At 43.2% G+C, this 26,776-nt stretch overlaps 2 protein-coding genes and 1 long non-coding RNA gene across 7 annotated transcripts; all 3 read left to right on the top strand.

Annotated features, from left to right (window-relative positions):
- The first annotated feature begins 3,293 nt into the window (after window positions 1-3,293).
- Window positions 3,294-5,779, top strand: LOC123045059 (uncharacterized). Of its 5 annotated transcripts, none has more exons than XR_006421032.1 (4): window positions 3,294-3,786; window positions 3,864-4,427; window positions 4,530-4,751; window positions 4,820-5,779. XR_006421032.1 is itself a non-coding variant. In XM_044467976.1 (3 exons), exons 1-3 carry the CDS (start codon window positions 4,356-4,358, stop codon window positions 5,248-5,250), a joined length of 315 nt encoding a protein of 104 aa, XP_044323911.1. In that variant the 5' UTR covers window positions 3,294-4,355; the 3' UTR covers window positions 5,251-5,779. The 5 variants fall into 5 exon arrangements, 1 of the variants encoding a protein (XP_044323911.1); XR_006421033.1 differs by having other exon boundaries at window positions 3,294-4,427; window positions 4,820-5,026; window positions 5,215-5,779; XR_006421034.1 differs by having other exon boundaries at window positions 3,294-4,427; window positions 4,820-5,118; window positions 5,215-5,779.
- Window positions 5,780-10,816: 5,037 nt separating this feature from the next.
- LOC123041266 (uncharacterized) lies at window positions 10,817-12,249 on the top strand. The gene is made up of 2 exons (XR_006418446.1): window positions 10,817-11,399; window positions 11,635-12,249. It is a non-coding gene; the product is annotated as an uncharacterized lncRNA (long non-coding RNA).
- A 7,172-nt stretch (window positions 12,250-19,421) lies between these two features.
- On the top strand, window positions 19,422-20,062 carry LOC123041265 (glycine-rich protein DOT1-like). Its single transcript, XM_044463911.1, has 2 exons — window positions 19,422-19,761; window positions 19,887-20,062. The coding sequence occupies exons 1-2, from the start codon at window positions 19,469-19,471 to the stop codon at window positions 19,999-20,001; spliced, it is 408 nt and encodes a 135-aa protein (XP_044319846.1). The 5' UTR covers window positions 19,422-19,468; the 3' UTR covers window positions 20,002-20,062.
- Window positions 20,063-26,776: the final 6,714 nt, after the last annotated feature.

The raw sequence follows: 26,776 nt of genomic DNA, 5'->3' as shown, positions 1-26,776 counted from the left end.
AAGTGCCTAGCAGTTGATGTGCAACTACCAGACAATCGAAGTGCAACTTTTCCTCTACCTCGTGTACGTGTAATTTTCATTAGTGCCACCTCCACCCCAAACTACCCTCTACTATTGAGATGTGCAACTACGTCTACTCCCACGTCCAACTGACTAGTAGTTGATGTGCAACTTTTTCTCTGCATGTGGATGTGCAGTTTTCACTGTTGTTACCTCGACCAACTGCCTAGCTGTGGATGTGCAACTTCGGATGCTACCCCGACCAACTGTCCAATAGTCGACATGCAACTTCCTCCCGTACCATATGGAAGTGTAGTTTTCACTTCTAGACCCATGTCCCAACCACCCCTTGTTAGTTAGATCTCCAACTTTAGGGCCCCGCCTATAGGCCACTCTTCTCTTCCCTCAAGGATGTGTAGTTTTTTACCATCCAACAATCACCACTAGTGAAATGTGCAACTTCGCCTATTGTTCTAGCCAACTGTCTTGCAAACTATGTGCAACTTTGTTTGTTCCCCTGCCAAACTATGAATCCACAAGTAGGAAGAAGGAAAAGTTGCACATCGACTACTAGACAGTTGGCTAAAACAACAGACTAAGTTGCACATATCACTAGTAGGGTAGGTGGGGCAGGGTGTGCCGATAGTGAACAATACACATCCACGAGTAGGAAGGAGGGTTGCATGTCGACTACTAGATAGTTGGCTGGGATAGTAGACTAGTTACACATTTCAAAAAATTGGTTGTCATGGTTGCTAAGTTGCAACTATAGGAAATTGGATCATGCAGCTCTAAAATTGGCTTTGTAAAAAATTCCACCATGCAATACTAAAGTTGCACCATGTACTAATAGAGTTACACCATATAGCACTAAAGTTGTCATCGAAAATTTCGCCGAAACATATTCATGCATGGTCTAGTTTCAAAGATCTCGTCACAGAGATTCCAACAATGAAACCGGATCTAAATTTTGATGCATGGTTTAAAAGATATAACTTTTTAAAAATTTAGAAATCCGAAATAAATGCAAATGGATCTGTTTCCCCCAACCCGAAGTGACTAGTATAGATGCATTAAATGCCAACAGCCACATGCGCTAGAAGACAAAAAAAATTAACGCATGCATATGGGAGTCTGGCCGCTCAAGTCGTCTAACCAGCGGGCACACGATTGTGTATTTCTGTTCTTTTTAAAATTGGAATTACAAAAAAATTCCACTTCTCTAGAAAATTGGAATATGAAAAAAAATTGAGATTTTTTAGTTGTTGTATATTCATTTTCAAGAAATGTTTTCAAATAATTTACAAATCTCAACGCTGTTGTATGTTCTTATAATGTTTTGCACCTTAACGGCCCAGTGGTCAGTTGTCTATGGCGTCTGAGGTCGGGCGTTTCCTATTTAGCGCTGCAGGCGCCCGTTTGTGTGCATTTCACAAACTGGCGCTTGCAGCGCCTCATGCCAGGCCGGCCCATGTAGGGGTGCCTGAGTTTTTTTTTCTTTCATGTTTTTAGAACCAGCGGGCACATAATTGTGTATTTCTGTTCTTTTTAAAATTGGAATTACAAAAAAATTTCACTTCTCTAGAAAAATGGAATATGAATTTTTTTTTGAGATTTTTTAGTTACCGTATGTTCATTTTCAAGAAATGTTTTCAAATATTTTACAAATCTCAACGCTGTTGTATGTTCTTATAATGTTTTGCACCTTAACAGCCCAGTGGTCAGTTGTCTATGGCGTCCAAGGTCGGGCGTTTTCTATTTAGCGCTGTAGGCGTCCGTTTGTGTGCATTTCACAAACTGGCGCTTGCAGCGCCTCGTGCCAGGCCGGCCCATGTAGGGGTGCCTGAGTTTTTTTTTTCTTTCATGTTTTTAGAACCCAAAAAAAGATGGAGCAGGTTGCGACTCGAACATGGGACCTGGCTCGCCGCTAAATGCTTGTGTTACCACCCTGCCACGCAGCAGGTTTTTTTTTGAGCATCAGTACAGACACACGCGCTCATATACACGCGCATACACTCATCCCTATGAACGCACACACATCCTACCCCTATGAGCACCTCCGAGAGACTGAGCCGGCATATCATCTTGAGATTTACGAAGTCACCGTAGGCGCCTCGTCGTCGACGGGAACGTCTCCTCCCACTGAAAGCCCATCGCCAGAAATTCTGAAATAAATCCAGGAATAATGCGAGCATCAGGATTTGAACCCTGATGGATTGGGGATACCACTGTCCACCTAACCAACTCAACCACAGGTTGGTTCGCGCCACGCAGCAGGTTGTGATAAGCTATAACCTTTCCTCTCCTTTTCCCTATTCTGTTTTTTGTTTCTTTTTTCTTTTTGTACGACCAGGTTCCCCCTGCATCCCTTTGAATTTGATGAACTTTTTTTTCAAATTCAATGAACTATTTTAAAATTCTATGAAACTTTTCAAATTCGATGAACCTTTTTTCAAATTCGATATTTTTTTCAAAATCGATGAACTTTTTTTCAATTTTTATGAGCTTTTTTCAAATCATGAAATTTTTACAATTTTGATGAACTTTTTCCAAGTAGATGACATTTTTCAACATCAGTGAACTGTTTTTTCAAATTTGATGAACTTTTTTATTCAAAAATAATGTTTTTTTTTTAAAATTGGTGACTTTTTGTTCAAAAACGACGAACTTTTTCCAAATTTGTGAACTTTTTTTGAAATTTCATGAAGTTTATCCTAAATTTGCGAACTTTTTCCAAATTCGTGAAGTTTTCTCAATTCAAGATTTTTTTTTCAGTTCGTACGAACCTTTCCATTTTTATGAACTTTCTTGAAATTCATGTTTTTTATATCGTGCATTCATTTTTTTCTTTTCATTTTATCATCAAAAAATACGCATAACAGGCTGGGTGTAATAAGGGTTGTTTGTCCTCAAATTAGACACCGTACGGAGTTTGTCTTTGTGGCTGCGGTCGAATTACCGCATAGATGGTCAGAGATCGAATCCTGTTTCTACCGTATGCAGGCAAACAACTGAGAGCCCACATCGTTCGTGGGTATATTTATATCTATACCTCTCTCCTTATAATAATAAAGCACAGATTGACTTTGTCGGGTTACGCCTTTAATTTAAATTAAATTAAATTTTTTTATATATATATACTAATAAACCGGCTGGTGCTTCTGGTCGGACGTCGTCGTCCTTTTTGCAGAAAAGTCCCTGTAGTTTTTGGTAATTGAACCAGCAGTCCCTGTTTAAGTGAATCTGAGAAAATGCTTCATTTTTGCAGAAAACCCCTGCATTTATTAGTTTTCAGCCCCTTCCCCAGTTTCCCCTCTGCCCCGACTAAAAAAATCCCCTCTGCGCCGGCCGGCGCTCGACGGCCCGATTCAGCGCCTTCCGCCGGAGACCGCCCGCCGCCGACGAGGGGCACGCCGGTGATCTCCCCCAGCCCGCCTGCCCCTCTTTCATCTCCGTTCTACTCCTTCTCTCTCGGCCCCCTCGAGCTCGCCTCGATCCATGGCCTCTCCTTAAACCTAGCTCCAGTCACGGCCACGACCGGCTTCGCAGCTCCCGGCCGCCATCGCCTGCGCCTTCCCCCGTGTCTCCCTCACCTCGCCTGTGCAGCACCGTGGTTGTACATCGCCAGCGCCATCAGCTACAGCCCCGCTCTAATCCACCTGCAAGCCATGGACAGCGGCCTGGCTGCTCACTCGTCGCTGGCCTACCAGTACCTCCACCAACATCTCATCCATCTAGATCAGGGGCGCTTTAATTTCAGCAGATTTTCTTCTTCTTTGCAACATGGTAATTTTCCGGGATAGAGTCTTGATTTTAATTATTGCAGAATGGCAATCTGCTTTATGTTTGCTTTATCATCTCAGGATAATCCAGATGTTTTCCTATGCCTTGAGGAGTTGTTGATGGATGATATACATAGGCTACCAGGTGGTAGCTCCAATGTTGCAACTGAGGTCAGCAATGGGTGCTTCTCCTGGGATGGCTCACTTGAGATACCAACATTGAAGGATCTGAATTTTCAAGCTCGGCAAGGGATGCGTGTTGCACTTTGTGGGACGGTCGGCTCTGGAAAATCAAGTTTGATCACTTGAATTCTTGGTATGGTGCCAAAGCTATTAGGAGAGGCCAAGACTTGCGGAACAATGGCATATGTCAGCCACAAGGCATGGATACAGAGCGGCAAAATTCAGGATAACATACTGCTCGGCAAGGAGATGGAGAGTGAGGAGTATGGCAGGGTCCTTGAGTGGTATTCGCTAAAGAAATACTTGGAGATCAAAATCATTGGAGAGTGAGGCTGCACTCTTAGTGGCAGGCAGAAACAAAGGATTCAGATAGCCCGAGCATTGTGATGTATGCTGACAACTATTTTGTTCCATGATCCGTTCAACGCAGTTGATGCTCATACAGGATCCCAATTTTCCAAGGTAAAAATACAATCTCTCTTTGTTACTGAACCTTTTTCCTAAAATATTCGTATTTGTTCCGCTTGAAAAAACTAGGACTGATCTTTTGATAATGTTATGTAGAATCTTTGCTGAACTCCCTTGGTGTTAGTTGTTCTTGAACCGAAGAAACGTGCGGTCTGGAATTGACATCATTCAGTTCCTTGATGAAAACAAAGTTGCATGTCCTTTTAGTCTAAACGTAATATTATGCCTTGGAGCATATGATGGGGGTCAAATCGCAGTTATGAACTGCATTGCACGTGCATGAAGGCGAATGATTTTTCTGGATGCCATTGCCATCTGGTACGTTGAGTTTATCAGTGAGTAATTGGTACAAAGTTCAGATTATCAGTTTATGTTTGTCTTGGCAGATCGATGGTTTCGCCGCGGTCGTCGGGAGAAATATCATCGACGGTAGGGGAAAAGCGGGTAGGCTGAGGCGGGCACCCACACCAAGCGGCCGACCCACGAAGGCGGCCATGCAGCTCCGCCTCGTGCCTCTCTCCCCATCTTTATGTTCGTGTCAAACCCAGCGCAAGGTAGAGGCAGAAGAGGAGGCCGGGAAGAGAAGCTGCAAGGTAGGATGCTTTTGATCTGAAGGCAACAGTTGGACGATCTGCTCACAAAGACACACCTCTATTTTGAATTTCAACTTGAAAAGATTGATCAGGTCACGAATGTAGCTTGGCTATGTCTCTCACTGGCGCTGAACAATGTTTTGCTTATTTTCATCTTGGTTGCTGACATTGGTGGTGTTATCTGTCAGAGAAAGTTGTTGAAGTGGAAGAAGGTGAACCTGTAGAAGAGCTGAAAAAAGGACGTGGTAGAGACAAGGAAGCAAAGCCTAAACAGTATAATGATATGAGTTCAGATTTCATCTGTTTTCTTCCCTTCTTCATCTATATGATAGCATAGCTGTCTTCTAGATTATGCGAATGTCTTTGGTTGTCATATACTGCGGATGCATTGTAGTTTGATGTGTCGTGTGTATTAACTGCTCAACAGAGTTTCCTTGAATAATTATACAGATACTGTTCTATCTCTTATTGTTTCATAAAATTCTAATTAACCGCTCAACCTGTGACAGTACTACCTCGCCCAGCCGCGCATCCAAGACGCGACGCTTGCTGGAAAGCTGGTCAAGTAGGTCCTCGACTGCGAGATTTAGCTGATTGATCCTGTGCATTAGCCTAATTGTTACAATAAACGAACTTACAACAATGATGCTTTCTATATTGAATTCTTATATTCGACCTCACCATTGCTTAGTTTCCTTTCCTGATGTCAAGACACAAAGAATTTGAGATTCAATTTATCTTTTTTAGTTTTCACACTAGAGTGCTTCATTTATATGTATTACTGTAGACACATGGGAATCCTCAAGGTGTCAGGCTTGTTCTTATTATTGCTCATGCAACCCTAAACTTCAGTTAAATGCCTCCTAAGTGTACTATGAAAGGAAATGTGTGCCATTTTTATCAAATGCCTCCTATCCCACCCCCACCCATGTGTTTCTCCTAAGTCATCTGCCCTTCCCATGCTGCCTTTGCCTCCTTTGTGTATCACCAGATCATCATCGATGTTGGCCGCACCCGCACCATTGTCCCATCCACTTCTTCATCCTCCTCTCTACTACCTGCAAGTGTCGCAAGCTACAGACAACAATTTTTACTATGTTCTTGACATTGTAAAAGTCTCACGTTCTGGAACCTACACACTTAAATGTCTGTTAGAGATGTTTATCGCATCATAAACTATGTGTTCTACACATGCCAACGACATGGAGGGAAGGAAAATAAGCGGCGATATGGATGAGATATCGTGTTGAAATAGAGGACCTGGATCTGCTCTAGGGAGGGGGCCTTAACTAAGGACCTGAGCTATTTTTGTATCTCCCGTTGTAACGTACGGGCATTTTTGCTAGTTTAAATTTAAAACATATATGTGAGATGGTACTAATTCGGGAACCACGTCGTATAAAAAAGACGATTCATTTCCTCGATCCTTCTTTCATCCCCAGCAGCCCGTCTCGGTTCGCATAGGCTGGCCACCCCCGCCTGGGCCTTAGCCTATCTATTGCCCAAAACAGCATCATGGCCCAACTACAACCAGAGACGAGGTAAAAAATTGCCATGAACTACCGTGCTCCCCTTCTCCCCCTATCTCGCGCTACAAGGGCATGGCCCTGCGAGCGGCCGCGACGAGGCTCGCGTCCTCCAGCCTCTGCTGCCGCCACGGCCACCTCCTTCCGGTCGTGGGCGCGCTTCGCTGTGACCTGTCCGCGCCGCCAATCCTCTCCGACCTCCTCAGTATCCTTGTCAATCTCGGACGAGCTATTCCGTGATTTGGATGGACAATGGGAGGCCGTGTCCTCCAACACCAAGCAGTCTCGAATGAGCTATTCCCTGGCCTTTGATCAGGAGCGCGCTGATCAGGAGAGCTGTAGCGCTACCATATGTCATAGACACGGAGCCAAGCGCTACCATTCACGACACAAAGGCACAGTTCAGAGGAGACAAGTGGGCAACAAACACAACCAGAAAATACAACTTGTTTGCTATAAGAAGGAGCAGTCCTCGGCCGAAATCTCCATTAGATTGCATTCTTGGACCATAAGCTCCATCAAAGCCCGTCCAAATTGCTTTTTTTGACGCAACGTACAATGTCACCGTCGAGTTCGCCGGAGGAGGAAGTGCCGAGTTCGCCGGAGGAACAAGACCATCTGTCCAACCGTCCAATTTTGCCTGCTTCGGCTACACCAGAGGTAATGTATTGCCTTCATATTCACTGGATGGAATCCCCTATTTGTCCCCTATCTCTTGTCTCCGATTCTGTTCTGTAGCATGACTGAAATAAGTGACAGTACTTAATTTATAAAGCATGAGAAAACTGATGGAGGATGGTTAGTACAGCAGCAAAGTTTTGTAAGCTCAAATTTGTAGACTGATTTAGTAGTCTATGTGATTGCTACATGCAAGTCAGTTTAGATTTTCTGAGGGGAATGGCCTGGTCCATCTTTTCATGTGATATGAATTATGATGTAGGACATGGCCACAAGGGTTATTTCTTCTGTTGGCAAATAATCTTAAGACTTTTTTCCCCGGGTGATTCGTAAGACAGATTACCCTACACAATTCACAGTTTTATATTTCTTATGCATCTAAATATATCTGTAACTTAAAAAAATCAGGTTCCCGCAGGTTTTGACTTGACTAACAAATTTAAGTGAATTTGTTATTCCTTTTTGTGCTCTTCTTTTTATTACTCAAATAAATCTGTAATTTAGCCAGGCTAACATCAATGGGCTGCAGGCCATAACTATGCTAGCTTAACCTGAATTTATAAAAGAAAAATTACCAATTCGTTTTGAAAATATCTTAGGCATCAAGTCCAGCAAGTTTGAGATGTTCACAGAAACATGTCGGTTTCAGGCAACTATAATTCAGGATTCTTTGCCAAACTGTAACGTTTCAGCCATTCAAAAACATTGCCCATGATGTTAATATGTTGACTAGGGCCCTTTTGTAGAAACTGAAGTGTGGCATCTCTTTTGATGGTTCAATAGAATTAAGTGTCTGGAGTCACTTTATATTCAGAATTGCCCTGCCATCCATGCAATAAATAAAAAAATGATTTGGCTTGGTTTTCATGTCTCTTCTGTGTATGCGCGTGCAGATGGCAAAGGCGTCCAATCCAACTCAGGTGGAGGCCAAGGAGGTTTCAGTTTTTTTTCTTCAACACGTCTATATTTATTTTCTATATCCAAGGTGGCACTAATCTTTGGTAAATTTGCAGAAAAGCCCCTCACTTTTTATAGAATCAACCCGCAGTCTGTATAGAATCAACCCGGAAGAGAAAAAAAGCCCACGTCGTCCGTCTCCCACACACGAAACAAAGCAGTTGATTTTCTCTATAAAATCCCACATCACTACTTCGCAATTAATTTAATCAGTTCATATGCGTGCGCCTTGATGATTCTAACAAGAGGCAATGGAAATCAACGGAGGAACGAATCCAGAGAGGTGTGCAGCGAAGGAACCAAACAGAACCCAGAGAGATGTGGAAAAAATTGGGATGATGCTGATAGAAATTGGCCTGCTAGCGAAGGGAAGGGCCTGCTCCGGGCAAAGGAGAGGACGGCCCGAGGGGAGCAACCCTGGCCTTGCTCGGCCACGAGCTTCATGGTGGGGCGGCGTTGTGTCCCTCGTCAGCCGGTGGCGGCTGCTATGGCATCTCCATGGCGCAAGCAGGGGAGGCGAAAGCAGCGGCTACGCCGCCTCCAAGATGCAAGCAGGGGAGGCGAAGGGCGCAGCAGGAGAGGATGGAGCAGCGGATGTTGTGCTCGCCGGCAACGGGCCCTTGCCGGCTGGCTGCAAGATCTTGGCTACCAACGGAGCCACTTCACACCGCGGCACCGCGGCCCTGCAGCCCCCATCGCCACCAGCCACCCTCCACAAGGAGGAGAGGGGCTACACCAGCATGGCACGCGGGGGGAGGGGAGGAGGGGGTGGGGCGGGATCACGGCAGCGGGCGCATCCCGGGAGGGGAGGTCAGGATGGACTTGGCTTGGCGAGAGCAGGAAAAGGAGGAGAAAAGGAACGGACATCTCATGAAGTACGTGGGAGAGAGACAACGATGATAATGTTGGAAGGGGACAACGGTGCATGGGGATCCCGATTAATTTTTTCAATGGAAGAAGGATCCCCATTGTCTTAGATCTTTGTCGTAGCAGTACATGCATTTGTTTGCTTCTCCAAATCTACATGCACACAATTTTTCTTCTTCTTGAAGTTGGATTTGCATCCGTTTGTATTTTTTTGATGTATACTCATACTGACTACATAGGCCAACACACACGACGGAAATATATATGCCTGGACACCCAATAAAATAAAGTAAATTTCTCGCCATAGGATGGACACCATTCAAATGTATTGTGATTGCGTGGGTATTGAGATCACTATCGGCTAGAGTGGGGAGGAGGATAAGTAGCAACACAGATGGGACGCCATGCGTTGAAATAAATGATGTACATATTATGGTCTCGAGTCATAATTATTGGGTTAGGAGAGTGTGGTATTTTTCCCGTTGCAATGCACGGCCTCTTTTGCTAGTCTTTACCTAATAATAAAGCAAATTGGGTTTCTTTCGTCCGTCATGGCATTTTTCAGAAAAGTCCTATTTCAGAGAAGTCAACCCGCAGTCCTGTTTTAAGTCAAAACCAATCGTTTTTTTGTATTTTACATAAAAATCCTTGTGTTTTGTTGAAATCAACCCGCCGTCCGGATTTAAGTCACACCCGAACCGTTATTTTACGTTTTTCAAAACCCCCCTGACGCTTTAGGTAATTCATCCGCGGACCATATGTAAGTCAAACAAATACTTTTTTAAATCATCCATATCTTTTAAACCGTAACTCCGATTTGAACATGTTATATATGAAATTTGATTAGAAAAATATGTAGAATATGAATATGAGATTATTTTTACCTATTAAGTATTTTTAAAATTATTTTGGAATATATTTAAATCAAACAAATGATTTTCTAAATTATCCGTATCTTTTAAACCGGAACTTCGATTTTAACATATTATATACGAAATTTTATTAGAAAAATGTGTGAAATCTAAATTTGATGTTAATTTTACCTGTTAAATATTTTTAAAATATTGTTTTGAAAGCAAATTTATAATTTCTAGCGCAAGATCCGTTTTTCTTTCGTACCGGCGGCGATCCGGATTGCAAATAAACACCCCAGTATAACCATATAGGCAAAAGAAAACATCAATAACTACACATGCATACCTCTAAAAAATATCGTAGGAAAAAACAACAGATTTCTCATCGCGAGAATGAGAAAAAGCGAGAGAGAGAGAGAGAGAGAGAGAGAGAGAGAGGAGAGAGAGGGAGAGAGAGGCCTTAGAATTAACCATATTCAAATACGTTTTTTTTATTATTTTGTGTGAACACCGAGGCCATCGCCGGTGAGGGTGAGAAGGAGGATAAGCGGCAACACAAATATGATGCCTCGCAAATATAAAGGAGATGGACCTATTGAGTGATGGTTGTTGGGTGTTATGTTTTTCTCCTGTTGCAACGCACGGGCTCTTTTGCTAGTTTTTTTACTAATAAAAGGGCTATCGCTTCTTACCACCGTAAATTTCGTCGGTTATTAGTTTCGTCCGTCCGTAGTCCATCAAGTATAGTTCGTTTCGTCCGTCAAGTTTTTTTTTGAGACACGTTTCGTCGTCCGATCGGAGCCAGGCCAACTGAACCCAACCGTGCGTTGTGGCCCAATAAATCCGGCCCAACCCAATTCTTCCTTTTTCCTTATTCCCGTGGCTCTTGTCCCTGTCGCTCGCCCAATCTCATCTTCCGATCGACGCGCCTCCAACTCCGCCTCCACCTCCTCTTCGGTCTTCACCTAGAGCGTTCCACAGTGGCAGGTCCGATCTGCCTCCCAACGACGTGATGGCCTGGCTCAAACCCTGACGACCTAGAGCGTGGGGTGCAGCGATGTCGCCCATGAGAACCCGTCTTCTCCTTCCACCGCTGTCCGCCACTTCTCCACTTCTTCCTCCTGCAGATCCCCTGCTCCAGAGCTCGCCCAGCGGCCCAGGCCGACGCGTCCGTTTTCTATCTAGCGGTTCGACCATGAGGACCATAGATGTTGTCTATTGAGGGCAAGCGACGGTCGGTCGGGCTGGGCAGAGGCGGCGATCCGGGTAGACCATCCCCGTCAAAGTCTGGTCTGTAAGACGCGGCCATCATCGATCGAGGGCCAGCGACGGCTGGACCTAGGGCAGCAGCGGCGATCCGGATAGATTCTTCTCTTCTGCGTTATCATTGGTTTGCAAGGCGCGTGGCAACATTACCAACTTGAGGGAGATGGGAAAAGACGATTCAGATGCTGCCTGTGCACGCCTGAACCATGTCCAACCATATACCAGGTTAAATCAATGAACTGCTATATGTGTAATTGCTACAAAAATCATGTCAATTTCCTCTACCCATGCCTGTACTCTATAAAAAATTACCACGTATGCTGAAATCCCTAATATATTCTATCCCATGCAGCATTTATCACAAACACTAAATAGATAGGTTTGTACTGTAACATATCATCTACAAAAATCGCTTTTGTAAATTACTCTTTTTGCATTGCTCTTGCCGATTGTGTTGTAGGGAGCAGAGAAGAGCAACATGGGGTGGTCTGCGTCACCTCCAGTTGGGACATGTACCTGTATGAATAATTATGAGCAGCTTAAGCCCTGTGTTGATCCTTCATCATCCTTTCCATAGATGAAATTGACCTGATAGCTCATCTCTTGCCTTTCTCTAAAATTAGATTAATTACATGCCATTTGTGTGCTCAAGGAACTGTTGGAGAATAGTTTTCTAGCTATAATCATTTAGTAGAACATGGCATTGCATGATATGCATGAGACCAACGTATCCGAAGATGCTTCTAGGGGCACTTGAGCTTGCCCGTGGGGGTTGGTCAGCAAATGAATTTGTGGATCAATGGTGCCAGCAAAGTAATCTGATAATTTGTGGATCTATACTACCTGCAAATTCTATTAGTTCAGATAATTTGTGGATCAGTACAGCCAGCAAATGAATTTATTGGTATTTTATTTTGCTTACCAATAATTTTGCTTTCTGTTGTTTAACGAAAAGGATGACCCTCTTTGTAAATCTTTTACTTTGCTTTCCGGTGAAGCTGTAGTTCTCTGCAAATTGTAACCAATTTTGGGATCACACTAAGCAGGCATCACTTGTCGATTTCAGTAGTCTGTACATTGGGTTGTTGAGTATGACAGCTGAGCGGCCTCTGTTGATACGAAAATTCTTCCAAAATCTGGTAAGAAATTTCCATAGGACATATATTCAGCTCCTGAGAAGTACTTAAACATCAAAGGATTGCATACTTTATATGTAAATATCTTACTCAGAAAAGTAGATCGTCGAAGAGTCATCTGTACAGTCATTCTAAAGATTATGTTACCCAAATTACAACTCACATTAGAAAAAAGCTGAACATATGCAGCTTTTTCTTCCTGAGATTGCAAAAGCAAATTAAGACAACATGCCTGCCGGTGTCCTGGAATCAGTAAGTTGTATCTAGAATACCCAAAGTAAAACTGATATATGTCAAATGACCTACATTTAGGGTGGTTTTTACCAGAGAGAGTATCATGTATGGCTCACACGGACTCCAGATGTGGCACCTCTTTGAAAATTTCATTGTATGAATGATGATCCTACATTTTCTTTGATCCGAACATTTGGTACACAATTTTGAATGTTTCATCATTTGTCAGTCTTTATAAAGTAATCTGAACATTTTGTTGGTTGCTGGACAACTTTGTTCTCCAGTGTAAGGACATTTTGGTAACTTTATTATTTTTTCAAGGTTGATTTACTTGGCGGAGAAAACTTCCATTTGCTCTAAACAAGTGAACATGACATGTGTGATGTTCCGAAAAAAGAGCTTTTGTGTGTTGGCTGGCAGCCCTAATGAACTTTAGACATGTATCTGAGGTTTTGTTGGCTGTAAACCAGTAGGGTCAGCAATTTGAGTTTTAGCTTTCTACCAAAAAAAATTAAAACTTAACTACCGGTACTTTCAGATTTAGAATATTCCTCTGCTTTGGGACGGATGATGGTTATTTGCAGTGATTGGGATAAATACTGCCCATTGACTACACATGAATTTACCATTCTGCTGAAATGGGTGGAAGTTCACAAAGTGCACGTGTATAAACCTTTCGTCCATCACCTTAGTGTTGACATGTAATAATTTTGTAAAGGTTACAATGATGCATCATTCAGAAGTAGCCTTATTAAACTCTCAAAGAATATGCTCCAAAGTCGAAGGCACCCGATCGAATTCCTCAGTACGCCCATCCCTCTCCACCCGCAGCGCTCTCATCGTCTGCTAAATGGACCAAAATGATGTTTGGAATTGCTTGCTGCTGCTGCAATTGTTATTCTAGGTTGGTTTGCTTGCTGCTGCAATTACTTAAGATTATTGATATTGCTAATTTTTCTGGTTCAGAAACATAAATTTACTCGGAATAATACCGGCCCCGTGTCATGAGCTCATGCACAATCCTCAAATGATCCATCTTTTTTTCTCATGAGTGTCCATTGTACCATGACACAGTTTCCCAACTAGGCCGACTGTTGTTCATTGGAACCTATGTTTTTTTCCGTTGCAATGCACAGGCATTTGTGCTAGTATTAAATTAAAGAAAGGACAGAAGGGTGGATGCGCACACTGAATGAGTAGGCTATATGAGAGGAAGGAATTGAGGCGCTGAACGAGTATACTATGTATCCGTATTAAACAAGGAAGAAGGATGGATTATGATTGTGGGCAGCAAGGTATTCTCACATGAACGGAAAGGACGGTGCTGCTTATTATGAATGACCGTGGGAATATGCAGCGAAGGGACTTGTTGTATTACTGTACGCTGCACATATAATGTGACAACGGGAATTGACCTTATTCTAAGGGAACGGAAGAAAAGAATACCTAGATCTTTCCAAAAAAATATGGTGGAGTTAATTAACCAAATAAATTTCATAGGATCCCTTAAAAAATCATAGGATTGGTCACTTCTTCCATTCGCTAATTTGCATTTAATTAAAATGATATTTCATATTTTCATTTGATTCATCAACATATATTTATTCAGGTACAATTTTATTTTAAGATAATTTGACTCACATTTGCTACATTTCTTTGAGATGCCTGATGAAATATTTGAACCTTAACTTGTTCGTAAACTTACTTTCCATGCCAGAATCCATTATCCCTAAATTTGGTGTTCATTATGCATCAACAGTTCCTTGACCTAAGTTTGCTGGAATCCAGTATCCCTAAATTTTATGTTCAGTATGCATCAACAGTTCCTTGACCTAGGTTTGGTGTTGCGACACATGGATCTTCTGCTAGAGTATGACGCTAAGCACATCTCCTTGGGATTGATCACTTTCGTCGTGAATAGATGGACAATATGAGCACAACACGTGATGGTGACAAAGATGAGAAATGGCAACATAACATAATAGGTTGCTAGTGTCGTGTGAGAATTTGTTTCTCCCGTTGCAACGCACGGGCACATTTCCTACTATCATCTAAGTAATCTTATCGTGCAGCAAGCGTGGTGAGTAATCTTCAAATCATTAAAAAAAATCTAGACAATCTTAATAATCACAGCTATATCTCAAATATCTAGACAATTTGGTGTGATCTGCATTGTACTCCAACTAGCGATATAAATATATTTTCACAAAAAAGAAGTATTATAAATGTAGGTATTTGCACAAGTATTAATGCACCAGTGTCTGATTCACTGTCCTCCCTCCCGTGTCTCCACCTCCCCCCTCTGTCTTAAACAAGAGCTCTTTTTTTGAATGAAAACATTCACTTTATTAATTGAAAATAATGATTATATCATCTATAAGAAAAGGTACAATATTTTTCATAGGCTCCTCAAACCAATCTCTAGTTACACAAACTTTAGCTAGCCTAGCAAGTTCATGAGCAACCTTATTAGCTACCCTATTACAATGTTCAAATCTAGTCAACGGAAAATCACATGCCATGAAGTAGCAATCCTCGAAGGCTGCCGCCGCAACTCCTGCCGATTGTCCTTCATTCTTCATTGTGTCAATGACTTCCATATTATCAGAGTTAATAATAAGACGATTGCATCCCGCCTTTTATGCAAGAATTAAACCATACCTAAGAGCCATCGCTTCTGTTGTTAGTACATCAGCACACCAATCGATCTTCCAATTTCCGCCAACAATGAATTTTCCTTTGTCATCTCTGAGTACATCACCTGTCGTGCTCCTGAGCAGATCATGGTCAAAAGAAGCATCAACATTTAGTTTAACAAAACCCATAGGAGGTCAGCTCCATCCTTCTTTTCTACTAGTCGCACTAGGGGAGTGGACATTCACACAGTTTGCCGTTATAGCACGAACCCCCATCGAAATCTGGTTCAAATCTTGAGACTTCCCTTCATGAACCAACATGCGTCTCCCCCACCATAAATACCAACCAGGTATCGCGATTAATTCACTTGCATTCTAGCAACCTAATATAGATAGTTCTTGGTGCAACATAAGAACTAAGAATTCAAGAACCTCCTCACCCGCACAATCAATAACACAAGCTTTCTTAATTACCTCGTACATCCCCAGCTTACCCCAAACCTCTTTTGCCTTCTGACACAGAAACAAGATGTGTTTTCTATCTTCTTGCCCATTCGAGCATGATGGACAAAGGGGCGAAACTTTCTTATGTCTATTGGCAAGTGTAACACGACACGGTAGAGTTCCATGCAACGTTCGCCAAATAAATATTTTTACCTTTGTCGGACATGATAATTTCCAAATCTTACCTCAAATAGGATTGACATTGATACGACCCATACCATTAGTATATTGCAATTTCCTCCCATGTTGTTGGTTCCATTCCTCCAAATAAGCTGATCGAACAGTGAATACACCATTTTTTGTATAGCTCCAGGCAATAAAATCTGACATATTATGCATAGGGAGGGAAATCGCGAGGACCCTTTAAACATCAATTGGCCACAAAGTTTGTCTCACCAAATCTTCATCCCAAAAATTCGTGATTGGATCAATAAGATCAGCCACCTTTGACAAAGTAGCCCACCTCTAGGAGTAATAATTTTCGTATTCGCACAATTCGGAATCCATGCATCTCTCCATATATCGATGTTTTGTCCATTTCCAACTCGCCAGATATAACCATTTCTCAAAGAGTTCACTCCCGCCATAATGCTTTGCCAAGTAAAAGAGGATCCCTTCTTTAAACTTGCGTTCATCAAATCTCCCTCAGAGAAATATTTAGCTCTCAAGATGGTTGCACATAAAGATTCAGGATTATCACGAAGACACCACGCTTGTTTAGCTAATAGCGCCTGGTTGAAACAGTGTATATCTCGGAAGCCCATACCTCCTTGGTCTTTTGTAACACACATTTTCCACTACGTCATCCAATGCATTCTCTTCTGATTGTCCTCGTCACCCCACCAAAATTGCGACACCACGTCAATAATTCCTTTGCAATTCTTTTAGGAATTTTAAAGACGGACATGGTATAGGTGGGGATGGCTTGTACAACAGATTTGAGCAAAATTTTCTTCCCTCTAGAGGATAACAATTTTTCCTTCCATCCACTAATTTTCATAATAATTTGATCGATCAGGAACTAGAAACAATCACTTTTGTCCATGACCACATTTGCCGGCAAACCCAGGTATTTGTCATTGAGGGCTTCAGCCATAATATTTAGAATTGTACATATTTGTGCCTTGTCTTCCACTTTAGTATTAGGACTAAAGAATATACTAGATTTTTCAACACTAACCATTTGCCCTGAAGCGGCACAATACGAATCCAAAAGTGATTTCAACGCCTCCGCACTCATGGGATTGGCTCGCATAAGGATCAAAGATTCATCAACAAAGAGAAGATTAGAAATTGATGGGGCATCTCTGCAAACCTTTATACCGAAAATGTTTCCATTCTCCTCCGCATTAGCTAAAAGGATAGTCAAACCCTCTGTACATAATAAGAATAAGTAGGGAGAAAGGGATCTCCCTGCCTCAATCCTCTAGTTGGTTTAAAACTCTTTGTCTCATCATCATTAATACAGACCCGGTACTCCATAGAGGACACACATTTCATAATTAAATTCACCCAAATCTCTTTAAAACCCAATTTCAGCATAATTTCCTTCAAGAAACACCACTCCACTCAGGCATATGCTTTGTGCATATCTAATTTGATGGCACACAAACCCTCTTTACCCGCCCTTTTGTTTTTTATTGTATGGAAACATTCATATGCCACCAAGATATTGTCTGTAATCAATCTTCCACGCACAAAAGCACTCCGAGTTGGGCTAATAATATCTAATAGGATTATCTTTAGACGAGCAACAATCATTTTTGAAATAACCTTATACACCAAATTGCACAAGATGATTGGTCTAAATTGGGTTACCTTTTCAGGAGAGTTAATCTTTGGGATTATTACAATTGCAGTATCATTCCACCCTGTTGGTATAGAACAGGCATTTACCGCTTGAAGAACCTCTTCGGTCAGGTCATCTCCCAACATAGACCAAAATCTTTTGTAAAAAATAGCATGGAGTCCGTCAGGACCTGGCGCTTTTAAATCACCAATATCAAATAAGGCCTTTCGAACATCCTCGGCCGTATAGGGGGCGAGAAGAGCATCATTCATTTCATCGGTCACTTTTCGTTGGACAAGAGATAGAACCTCCGAGTTAGGATGGGAAACTTATGATGTAAAAAGGTTTGAGAAATACGCCATAATGTGATTCTTCATCTCTGCACCATGCACCCAAACACCATTATCATCAAGCAATTTTTAATCTGATTTCTTTTCTTTCTGGCCGTTGCCGCATTATGAAAGAAGGAGGTGCTACGATCCCCATGCAATAGCCAGTTTGCGCGACCACATTGTAGCCAGTAAATCTCCTCTTGTTCCAACAGATTTTCAATAAGGACAAGAATCTCCTTTTGTCGCGCTTGAGACTCCGCACACATAGCTCCCCTCCGCAGCCTTTCTAGTTCTTTTTTTTAGTTTGTTAATTTTTTTTCCGGTCCCTTCAGAATATCGAGATCCCAAATATGCAGATCCGCCTACACCGTCCGTGTACGCTCAGTGAGAGACGGCCCAATACCCATCATCTTTGCTTGATCCCATGTTGTACGTACAATTTCTACAACTGTCTCTTCTTTGAGCCATCGAGCTTCAAATTGTTTTGCTCAACCCCTTGGGCGATTAAACATACTCGCATCAAAGTAATCTGTATTCAGGATGAGGGGTCGATGATCAGAGTGTACGTGTTCTGTATTTATGATCGCAGCCCGAGGAAATTTATTTGCCCAGTCCACATTGCAAACTGCACGGTCAAGTCTCTCCCTAATTTCGCCTCTCTTAACAAGGGACGCAGCAATTCTGCACCGAGGTCCAGATGCTCCCAGGTGCGAACAGTAAAAATATTTAAAATAGCAAAAGAAAAATTTATGGTGCAAGATGGTCAAATGCGCGATGCCCGTGTCAAAATTAGATGGAGTTTGGACAATCGAGGAGCTCGTGGCAAAAAAGATAAGTTTTGGGCATGTCAGAAAGTTTGAAAAAACATACAAGTCATAACCAATTTTATCTTTTTTTCCGCAAGCTCCTTGAATATCGTTTACCCATGAATTTTTGCACATACCTCATGCATTGAAGCATCTCGAATGAAGAAAGTTTCAGATTTTTATGAATTTTTTTTACTTTTTGTTTTGATTTTACTGTTCACCGGGTGTACATGAGTCCTAGCTCTGAATTGAATTATCGTCTTGAAGAGTTGCTATTAGTACTGTCAAATCAGTACTACTTTAGCCCTAGTTGTCATCATCGAAGGTATCTGTCACGACCCTTCTCTTCTCAGTACCCTTCCTCTCCCCTGTCTAGCTGCCTCGGCGGCGGCAAGAGAATGGGACATTCGTTTCATGTTCTTTTTCTTTGGTTTTGTTTCTTTGGCGGCATCGATGAGGTGGCACCGAAAATGGTATATTTGAATAAGGTGACTCTGGTCTCTCCTTACTTCGACGACATTCACTCTAGCATTAACGAAGGAGAGAATTCCTTATTTGGCCCTTGATTAAAATCTGGTTCCCTTTTTGGCCCTAAAAAATTTATTTTTCCTTTTTTGACACAACAACTTCATTTTCTTCCTTCTTTGACACTTCCGTTAGTTTTTGCCGTTAACACCGTCAACTGCAACTTGAAAAGTCATTTTTACCCTTGTTGTAGGCCGCTGAAAAAAAAACAGGAAAACAAAATCCCGCTGACCAAACAGTCAACAGCGTAGCGAGCCCTTCCCTATTCTCCCGATTCCCCTTCTCCTCGATCCCTAACCCTACACAGCGGCCGCGCGAGGCTGGAGGAGCGGATGGAGGAGGGCGTGGCCGACGCTGCTCCGGGTGAAGGGATGGACGGCGCTGTGGAGGAAGGCCACGGCGCTGCACCGGCCTCATCCTCGGGCGACCATGGCGGGCAGGAGAAGGGCGGCCATGGCGGGATGAAGGAGGACGGCCCAGGCGCGGCGCCAGAGGGCGGCCATGGAGGGGAGGTGGAGGGCGGGCAAGGTGCTGCGCCGGAGGGCGGTCAAGGTGCGGCGCCGAAGCAGGGCAACGATGATGGTGCGACGGCCACAGATGCAAGTACTCCGGCATGGCTTGAAGGGTAAGTGCCTCTCTTCTCTAGCAGATTTGAGTATTTGCTTCACCTCTGTTCATATAAAACAGTGTTCTTAGAGATGGATTGAAGATGCATCAGTGTACTTAGAGATGGATCTTTTGCTTTCACAGGATGGATCCAGACTCAACTTATTTACTGAAAATCAACTTGCTTGGCAACCCCAAAAAAGCTAGGAAGGACATCAGATGTCAAAAAGCTAGGAAGGATATCAAATTGAAGAAGTGATTTGAATTAATAATCGTTATGCAGACAAGCTAAATAGCATATTCTGTTTCATTCGGCACTATATTCCAATTCGTATTGCCATTGCTTTTGACTTCCAGTTCACAATTTTGGTCACAAAATACAGCAGGGGTAAAGTGGACTTCTCATGTGGTATTTAACGGTGTTGGTTGTCAAAACTAGCAGAAATGTCACAAAAGGAACAAAATGAAGTTTGAGTGTCAAAAAAGGAAGAATTTTTTTAGGGCAAAAAAGGGAACCAAATTTTAAGAAAGGGCCAAATAAGAAATTCTCTCTTAACGAAGTGTCTGTGAGAGTATGCTTCGCCAGTTCTATTGGCTCTTCGTATCTTCTCAGTGGGTGTATCTGTGAAAGAGAGCAATTGGCCGGCTATTGTTGCAGCTACTTCGACATGTTTTCTCGTGATGTTTTGCGACATGGTTCAATTTTTCCTACTCTTTACACCGGTAGTGATGGATAGCAAGTTTGTGTGGTGCGGGGTGATGGTTCAGCTGATATTGTTTGATTGATTCCATTCCTATTTGAAGAGGCGAGTAACTATTACGGTTTTTGAAGCGGCATGATGAAGACGTTTGCATGTATATATTTCTTTTACTATTACTTCGTTGTAATTTTCAATCTCTAGCTGGCAGCATACACATTTAATGTAATTTAGTTTCTATTGATTGTTCTGTGTCTAGTTTTTTCATCCTACTGGTTATTTTCCTTAATAATTATCTGATTTAAAATAGTTCAAATTCAACAAGATTAACTGGATGTTCGAAAGTTTTTCATGAACGGATCGTGGCATCCTACACATACTGTCCCTTCAGTTTCATCCAACAGCTTATGTGCGTAAATAGTCGTCCCTCTATCCTGTGATACTTCGCGGCAGCGCGTACAAGCTGCACAACGTGTGAGCAACATTGAGTGAATGAATTATTCAATCAACAAGTTGAGCAAGAAGCAAACTTACGATCTCCAGGATACCATACGCAATGGCCACCTTGCCTCCAGCCGATCAACCACGCCGCAAAACTTGGTGACGGTGGTCTGGATGTTGTACCATTGATACGATAACGACTTGACATTGCGTTCATGGATGATGTGCATGTCGCGGGACGCAGTGTACTTTCGCGCGTGAAATGAATCATGCACGCACTGCCAGAAGAGCCCCTTTTTGATACTGCATACGAAATCCACATATGCAGCCAACCACGCATCGCACGAGAACTCATCGTCCATGCTCGAGTACCCCATCATCCTTCGTACTCTAAAAAAAGACATGTTCAAAAAAAAAACTCAATGACATTTGGCCGAGCACCTATCGGGTGTGGTGATGATCATGGACGTCGTCGACAAGTGGGGCGGAGGTACCTGACTGTGGACGGATCCTAGGTGGACGGCACCATAGTACAAGGCGAGCGGGCGCGTGGGTGGTGGATGCGGATGTCCCGCAATGCCTGGGTGGCGGCCGAAGAGGTACTACGGCCACATCGTCATCGTCGGAGGGCACGAATGCAAATCAAGGGGGGCCAGGGCGGAATGGAAGAATTGGACCGGAGGGGAGATTTGAGTGTCCGGGGATGTCAAAGTCCTACGTGGCTGATGTTCGGACTCCTGTAACATCTCCCCACTTTTCGTCCCGGTTTGCTTCCAGTTTGCCGAAAAATACGTTCGGACGTTTGCAGACTGCTACAGTCCCACGTAAGATGGCGAAAAACTTTCAAATCCGGACTAATGCGGGCAGTTTGAGATCCATTTTGCATATGCCCTTGCGCAATTCTTTGGAACAATTTGCAAATGATGGCATAACATGTTGCAGGACAAAGCATCGTAGTGCATGCATGCTTAGCAGACTGCGATGTAGCAGAACTGATCCATTACTGGTCGTTCTTTCTCTTAACAAAGTTCGAGGCAGTTGGTTGCTCGGATTTTTTAAGCTGTGCCGATGGCTAGAGATGGATTAATACACACATACTCCCTCCTTCCATCTATAAAGTCTAATGACTTTTTCAAAACCGTCTTTGACTATTGATAAATTTAATAGTATATGAGATGTATAATGTAAAAATTATGATATGCTTTGTGTAACTTGCATGTCATAAATTATTGCTCTAACATTTGATCAAAATTAGTATCGAAAAACGCATTAGGCCCTTAGAGATGGATGGAGGGAGTAGTATTAAACTAGTGTTTGGGCTTGGATGGATTGTCAAATAACAAGGCTGACAATTAATTTGAGACTAGAAGGGTTAGGCGCACTTTGCTACGTCGTTGGTATTGTTGGGTTTCTCCAAAAAACTAATCACTTTGTTTTTCAAAATATAAAATGTATTATTTTGTAAAAAGTCAAACCTTTTAACTTTGATCAAATTTGTAGAGAAATATATCAAAATCTATAATATCAAGTCGGTATTTTTATATTCACCATGAAATGAATTTCTATATCTTTTTGTTTAATATTGTGGATGTCGATATTTTTGCTCTGAACCTGGTCAAAGCTAAAGAAATTTGTCTTTCTATAAAACTAATACCCCTTATGTTTTGACTTTAGTTTGGTAGGTGGGGAGATGATAAAGTGTGTTTTATTTTTAATTATAATGTGGTTATTTGGAGGGCCTTTCGTGATGTGATTATGTCTTATCCGCTAACCAACATATATTTATGTGGGGAAATTCTATGCCGGTGATCGCATGTACTACTATATTGGTGCTACAATATCACATGTCGGCTCTTCTTTTTTGCCGATGGTGAGAGGGTGCGCGGGATTGATACGTTTTTATAGGCCGGTTGCTACTGATTGATTTAAAAAATCGTTGGCCCGGCCAAAATCATAAACCAAATCCAAAATTGAATAGCTCAATTGAATGAAAGAGCTTCAAAATAAATAACATAGTGAATAGAAGGAATTGAATGGGAGAGCTTGTGAAAGTGTTGACCCGGTCAAAATTGGTTGATCCAATTATAAATTGAATACCTTGATTAATTGTGAGACCTTAAAAATTAGAAAGTATAGTGTATAATATAAGAGAATTGAATGAGAGAGTTTTGAGAAATTATTGACCCGCTCAAAATCAGCCGACCCAATTCTAATCGAAGACGTCAATTAAATGTGTGCTCTTTAAAATAAAAAAACTTAATGTTATAAAGGATAAGGCTATACAACCTTTTTAATCGAGAAGTAGGTTCTAATCATTGTTGGTTTGCCTTTAATGTTTTTTTCTTGTGCGACGGTGGTGGGGGGAAAGTTGCACAGAGGCAAAACAATAATATTGCATTTCTTACCGTCAAGTAATTCAAATTCGGTCGTGAACGCTAGTAGTTTCAGTGAAACAAAATTACAGCCAAGGAAAGGCAGGCCTTGCTCCTTACTAACCAACAGAATATTGCAATTTGGAGGAAAATGAAGAGAGTGAAGTGCACAATCAAGGATCGAAGCAGCGGACGCAAGCGCGTATCCATTGCTTGGGCCGGGGAGCGCGAGTGTGCATCTGAGAAACAGTACGCGAGTTGCCCCACCTAGGTATGGGCCCGGTACGGCCGACAACGATGCGACTGGAGACTGCAGCTCGCGCAGAAGTCCCGCGCGATTCGCGGGGCATTTCCTGCTCAGCCCCTTTTCCTTTTCTTTTCTCCAGCAGCAGCGGTGGCTGCCTGCTTCGTGCATCATGCTAGCACACACGGGCTCACGCTGCACTGCGTCTCCTCCCTCCATCAGCGTCGAGTCTTGCTGGGCCTTTTCACCTTTACTCTACGGGCAACTTCAACGCGAGCTTTACCAAATCGCTTCTACATGTTCACAACGGACAGCCTAGACATTTTTGCAATCTACTCCCCCGTTTTAAAATAGATGACTCAACTTTTTACTAATTTTATACTAAAGTTCGTAAAAAATTGGGTCATCTATTTTAGAACGGAGGGAGTAATACCGTGTCAACAAATTTTTCCAGACTGGTCTTGATGTTTGAAATCCAATAAATTGGAACCAAAGGTAGGGAAAGTTTGCGAGCGCCCGGACCTCCACTACGTTGGACTCCGGACACGCCCGGCTATAGAAGAATAGGTTTTGGCAATGCAACTCTCGATGTATTGATCGGGTGCAAATTGAGTTGGAAGACAATAGGCTGAACTATTCTATGTATTGATCTGTCCACGGATCGGTCACAACATATACACGCGGTTGAGTACAATAGATAGCTCGATGGAGTCGACACGCAGGCCTGGGCAGCAGTCATGATCCTATAAACTAGGGAGTAACACGCACATGAGTACAAAGTTGCACACATGTCTGCAAACTGAGAGCTGGACGGTACATGCAATACACGAGCCTCACCGAAGGTCACTCGATCACGAACAAAATGAAGATCAATTTCAATGTGCTTTGTACGTTGATGCTGGAACGGGTTGGAGGCAATGTATGAAGCGTTGATGTTGCCACAATACACAATGGTGGCTTGGGAAGGAGGTTGTCAAAGCTCATGCAATAGTTGACGAAGCCAACAAGACTCGGCCACGCAGTTCGCGACACCCCTGTACTCCGCCTCTGCACTCGACCGTGAGACTGTAGCTTGCCTTTTGGGAGACCACGACAAAAGATATACACAAAAATCGGATGTGGACTTGCGGGTGTCGGGACAAACCGGCCCAATCCGCATCTGTGTAGGCCACAAGCTCATGAGAGGAGGACTTATATAGTCGCAAGCCATAGCGAGAAGTGACACGCAAATACTGGAGGATGCGCTTGATGAGCTACATATGGGAATCGTGTGGTGCATGCATGAAGGGGGAAACTTGATGCACGACATAGGCAAGGTCGGGCCGAGTGAGGGTAAGATATTGAAGAGCTCCGACGAGGCTATGATACAAAGTGGGGTTGTCCAAGAGGTTCCCATCCCCGCAGAAAGCTTAGAGTGGGTGTCAACTGGTGTAGAAACCGTTTGCAATTAAGCATGGTTACCCGTTCGAGGACCTCTAGAGCATATTGTTGTTGACACAAAAATAGACCGGAGGTGTTGGGTGTGACGTTTATGCCAAGGAAGTGATGAAGCTCACCAAGATCTGTCATGGAGAACTCCCATTTGAGAGCATGGATGACGTGATGGAGGGTGTGGGGGTGCTAGCAGTGAGGATGATATCATCCACATAGACAAGGAGATATGCAATGGAGTTACCATGATGCAATATGAAGAGGGAGGAGTCACTCTTGGAGGCTAGAAAGCCAAGGGAAAGGAGGAATGACCAGAAACAGTTAAACCATGTGCGGGGGGTTTGTTTCAAGCCGTATAGAGACTTGCGAAGTAAGTGCACATGATATGGATAGTGAGGATCAACAAAACCGGAAGTTTGAGTGCAGTACACCATCTCCTTGAGATCTCCATGAAGAAATGCATTCTCGATGTCGAGTTGATGAATGGGCCAGGAGCTCGTCGTGGCAAGATTGAGGACAACTCGAATAGTAGCCTATTTTACCACCGAACTGAACGTTTCTTCATAATCAACCCCTTCCTTTTGTGTGAAACCACGGACAACCCATCTTTCTTTGCACCGGGCCAAGGAGCCATCAGTGTTTAACTTGTGGCAAAAAATCCACTTGCTGGTCACCATGTTGACACCTGCAGGTCTAGGAACCAAACACCAAGTCAAATGCTTGATTAAAGCATTGTATTCATCACACATTGCATGTTGCCAATTGAGATCTTTTAGTGCGGACCTATAGGTGGGAGGTATATGGGAAATAGTAGTAGTGGGTGTGTTGGCGAGAAAAAGTCGTTTGGGTTGGTAGAAACCTAACTTGGCACGTGTACGCATTTTGTGTGTATTGTGTGGCGGTGGAATTGGAAGTGCATGGGCTGGGAGGCGTGGCAGAGAGGGAGTGGCTCGCACGGAATTAGAGGAGGATTCAGTGTTGTCAGCTGGCGAGGTAGGGGCGAGATCCAAGGAAGATTCGTGGGCAGGTGCGCGATTCGAGGAATCATGTGTGGATCACGTGGGACTCGCGCCAGCGGTGCTGGGTGGGGCGGGCGTGGGGATCGAGGGCAAGTCAGTACACCCATGGGAACCGGTGGAAGGATGACGCGTGGGGAAGGCGGGACCGGGTGTGACGCCCCCGATTCAATCGTACACTAATCATGCACGCAAATGTGTACGATCAAGATCAGGGACTCACGGGAAGATATCACAACACAACTCTACAAATAAAATAAGTCATACAAGCATCATAATACAAGCCAGGGGCCTCGAGGGCTCGAATACAAGTGCTCGATCATAGACGAGTCAGCGGAAGCAACAATATCTGAGTACAGACATAAGTTAAACAAGTTTGCCTTAAGAAGGCTAGCACAAACTGGGATACAGATCGAAAGAGGCGCATGCCTCCTGCCTGGGATCCTCCTAACTACTCCTGGTCGTCGTCAGCGGGCTGCACGTAGTAGTAGGCACCTCCGGTGTAGTAGGGGTCGTCGTCGATGGTGGCGTCTGGCTCCTGGACTCCAGCATCTGGTTGCGACAACCAGAAAGAAAGGAAAGGGGGGAAAAGGGGGGAGAAAGCAACCGTGAGTACTCATCCAAAGTACTCGCAAGCAAGGAACTACACTACATATGCATGGGTATATGTGTAAGGAGGCCATATCGGTGGACTGAACTGCAGAATGCCAGAATAAGAGGGGGATAGCTAGTCTTATCGAAGACTACGCTTCTGGTCACCTTCGTCTTGCAACCGGCAGAAGAGGGTAGGTTGGAGTCCTCCAAGTAGCATCTCCAAGTAGCATCTCCAAGT

This window comes from Triticum aestivum, chromosome 2B (assembly GCF_018294505.1).
Source record: "Triticum aestivum cultivar Chinese Spring chromosome 2B, IWGSC CS RefSeq v2.1, whole genome shotgun sequence".
Classification (NCBI taxonomy): domain Eukaryota; kingdom Viridiplantae; phylum Streptophyta; class Magnoliopsida; order Poales; family Poaceae; genus Triticum; species Triticum aestivum.
Note: the sequence above shows the minus strand (reverse complement) of the source record. Positions and strands in the feature narration are given on the sequence as shown.

Coding starts and splice junctions, on each gene's coding strand:
- LOC123045059 (XM_044467976.1), top strand. CDS start 4,356: ATGCTGACAACTATTTTGTTCCATGATCCGTTCAACGCAGTTGATGCT. Junction 4,428..4,819: donor CAGGATCCCAATTTTCCAAG/GTAAAAATACAA, acceptor TTGTCTTGGCAG/ATCGATGGTTTCGCCGCGGT. Junction 5,027..5,214: donor CCGGGAAGAGAAGCTGCAAG/GTAGGATGCTTT, acceptor GTTATCTGTCAG/AGAAAGTTGTTGAAGTGGAA.
- LOC123041265 (XM_044463911.1), top strand. CDS start 19,469: ATGGAGGAGGGCGTGGCCGACGCTGCTCCGGGTGAAGGGATGGACGGC. Junction 19,762..19,886: donor ACTCCGGCATGGCTTGAAGG/GTAAGTGCCTCT, acceptor TTGCTTTCACAG/GATGGATCCAGACTCAACTT.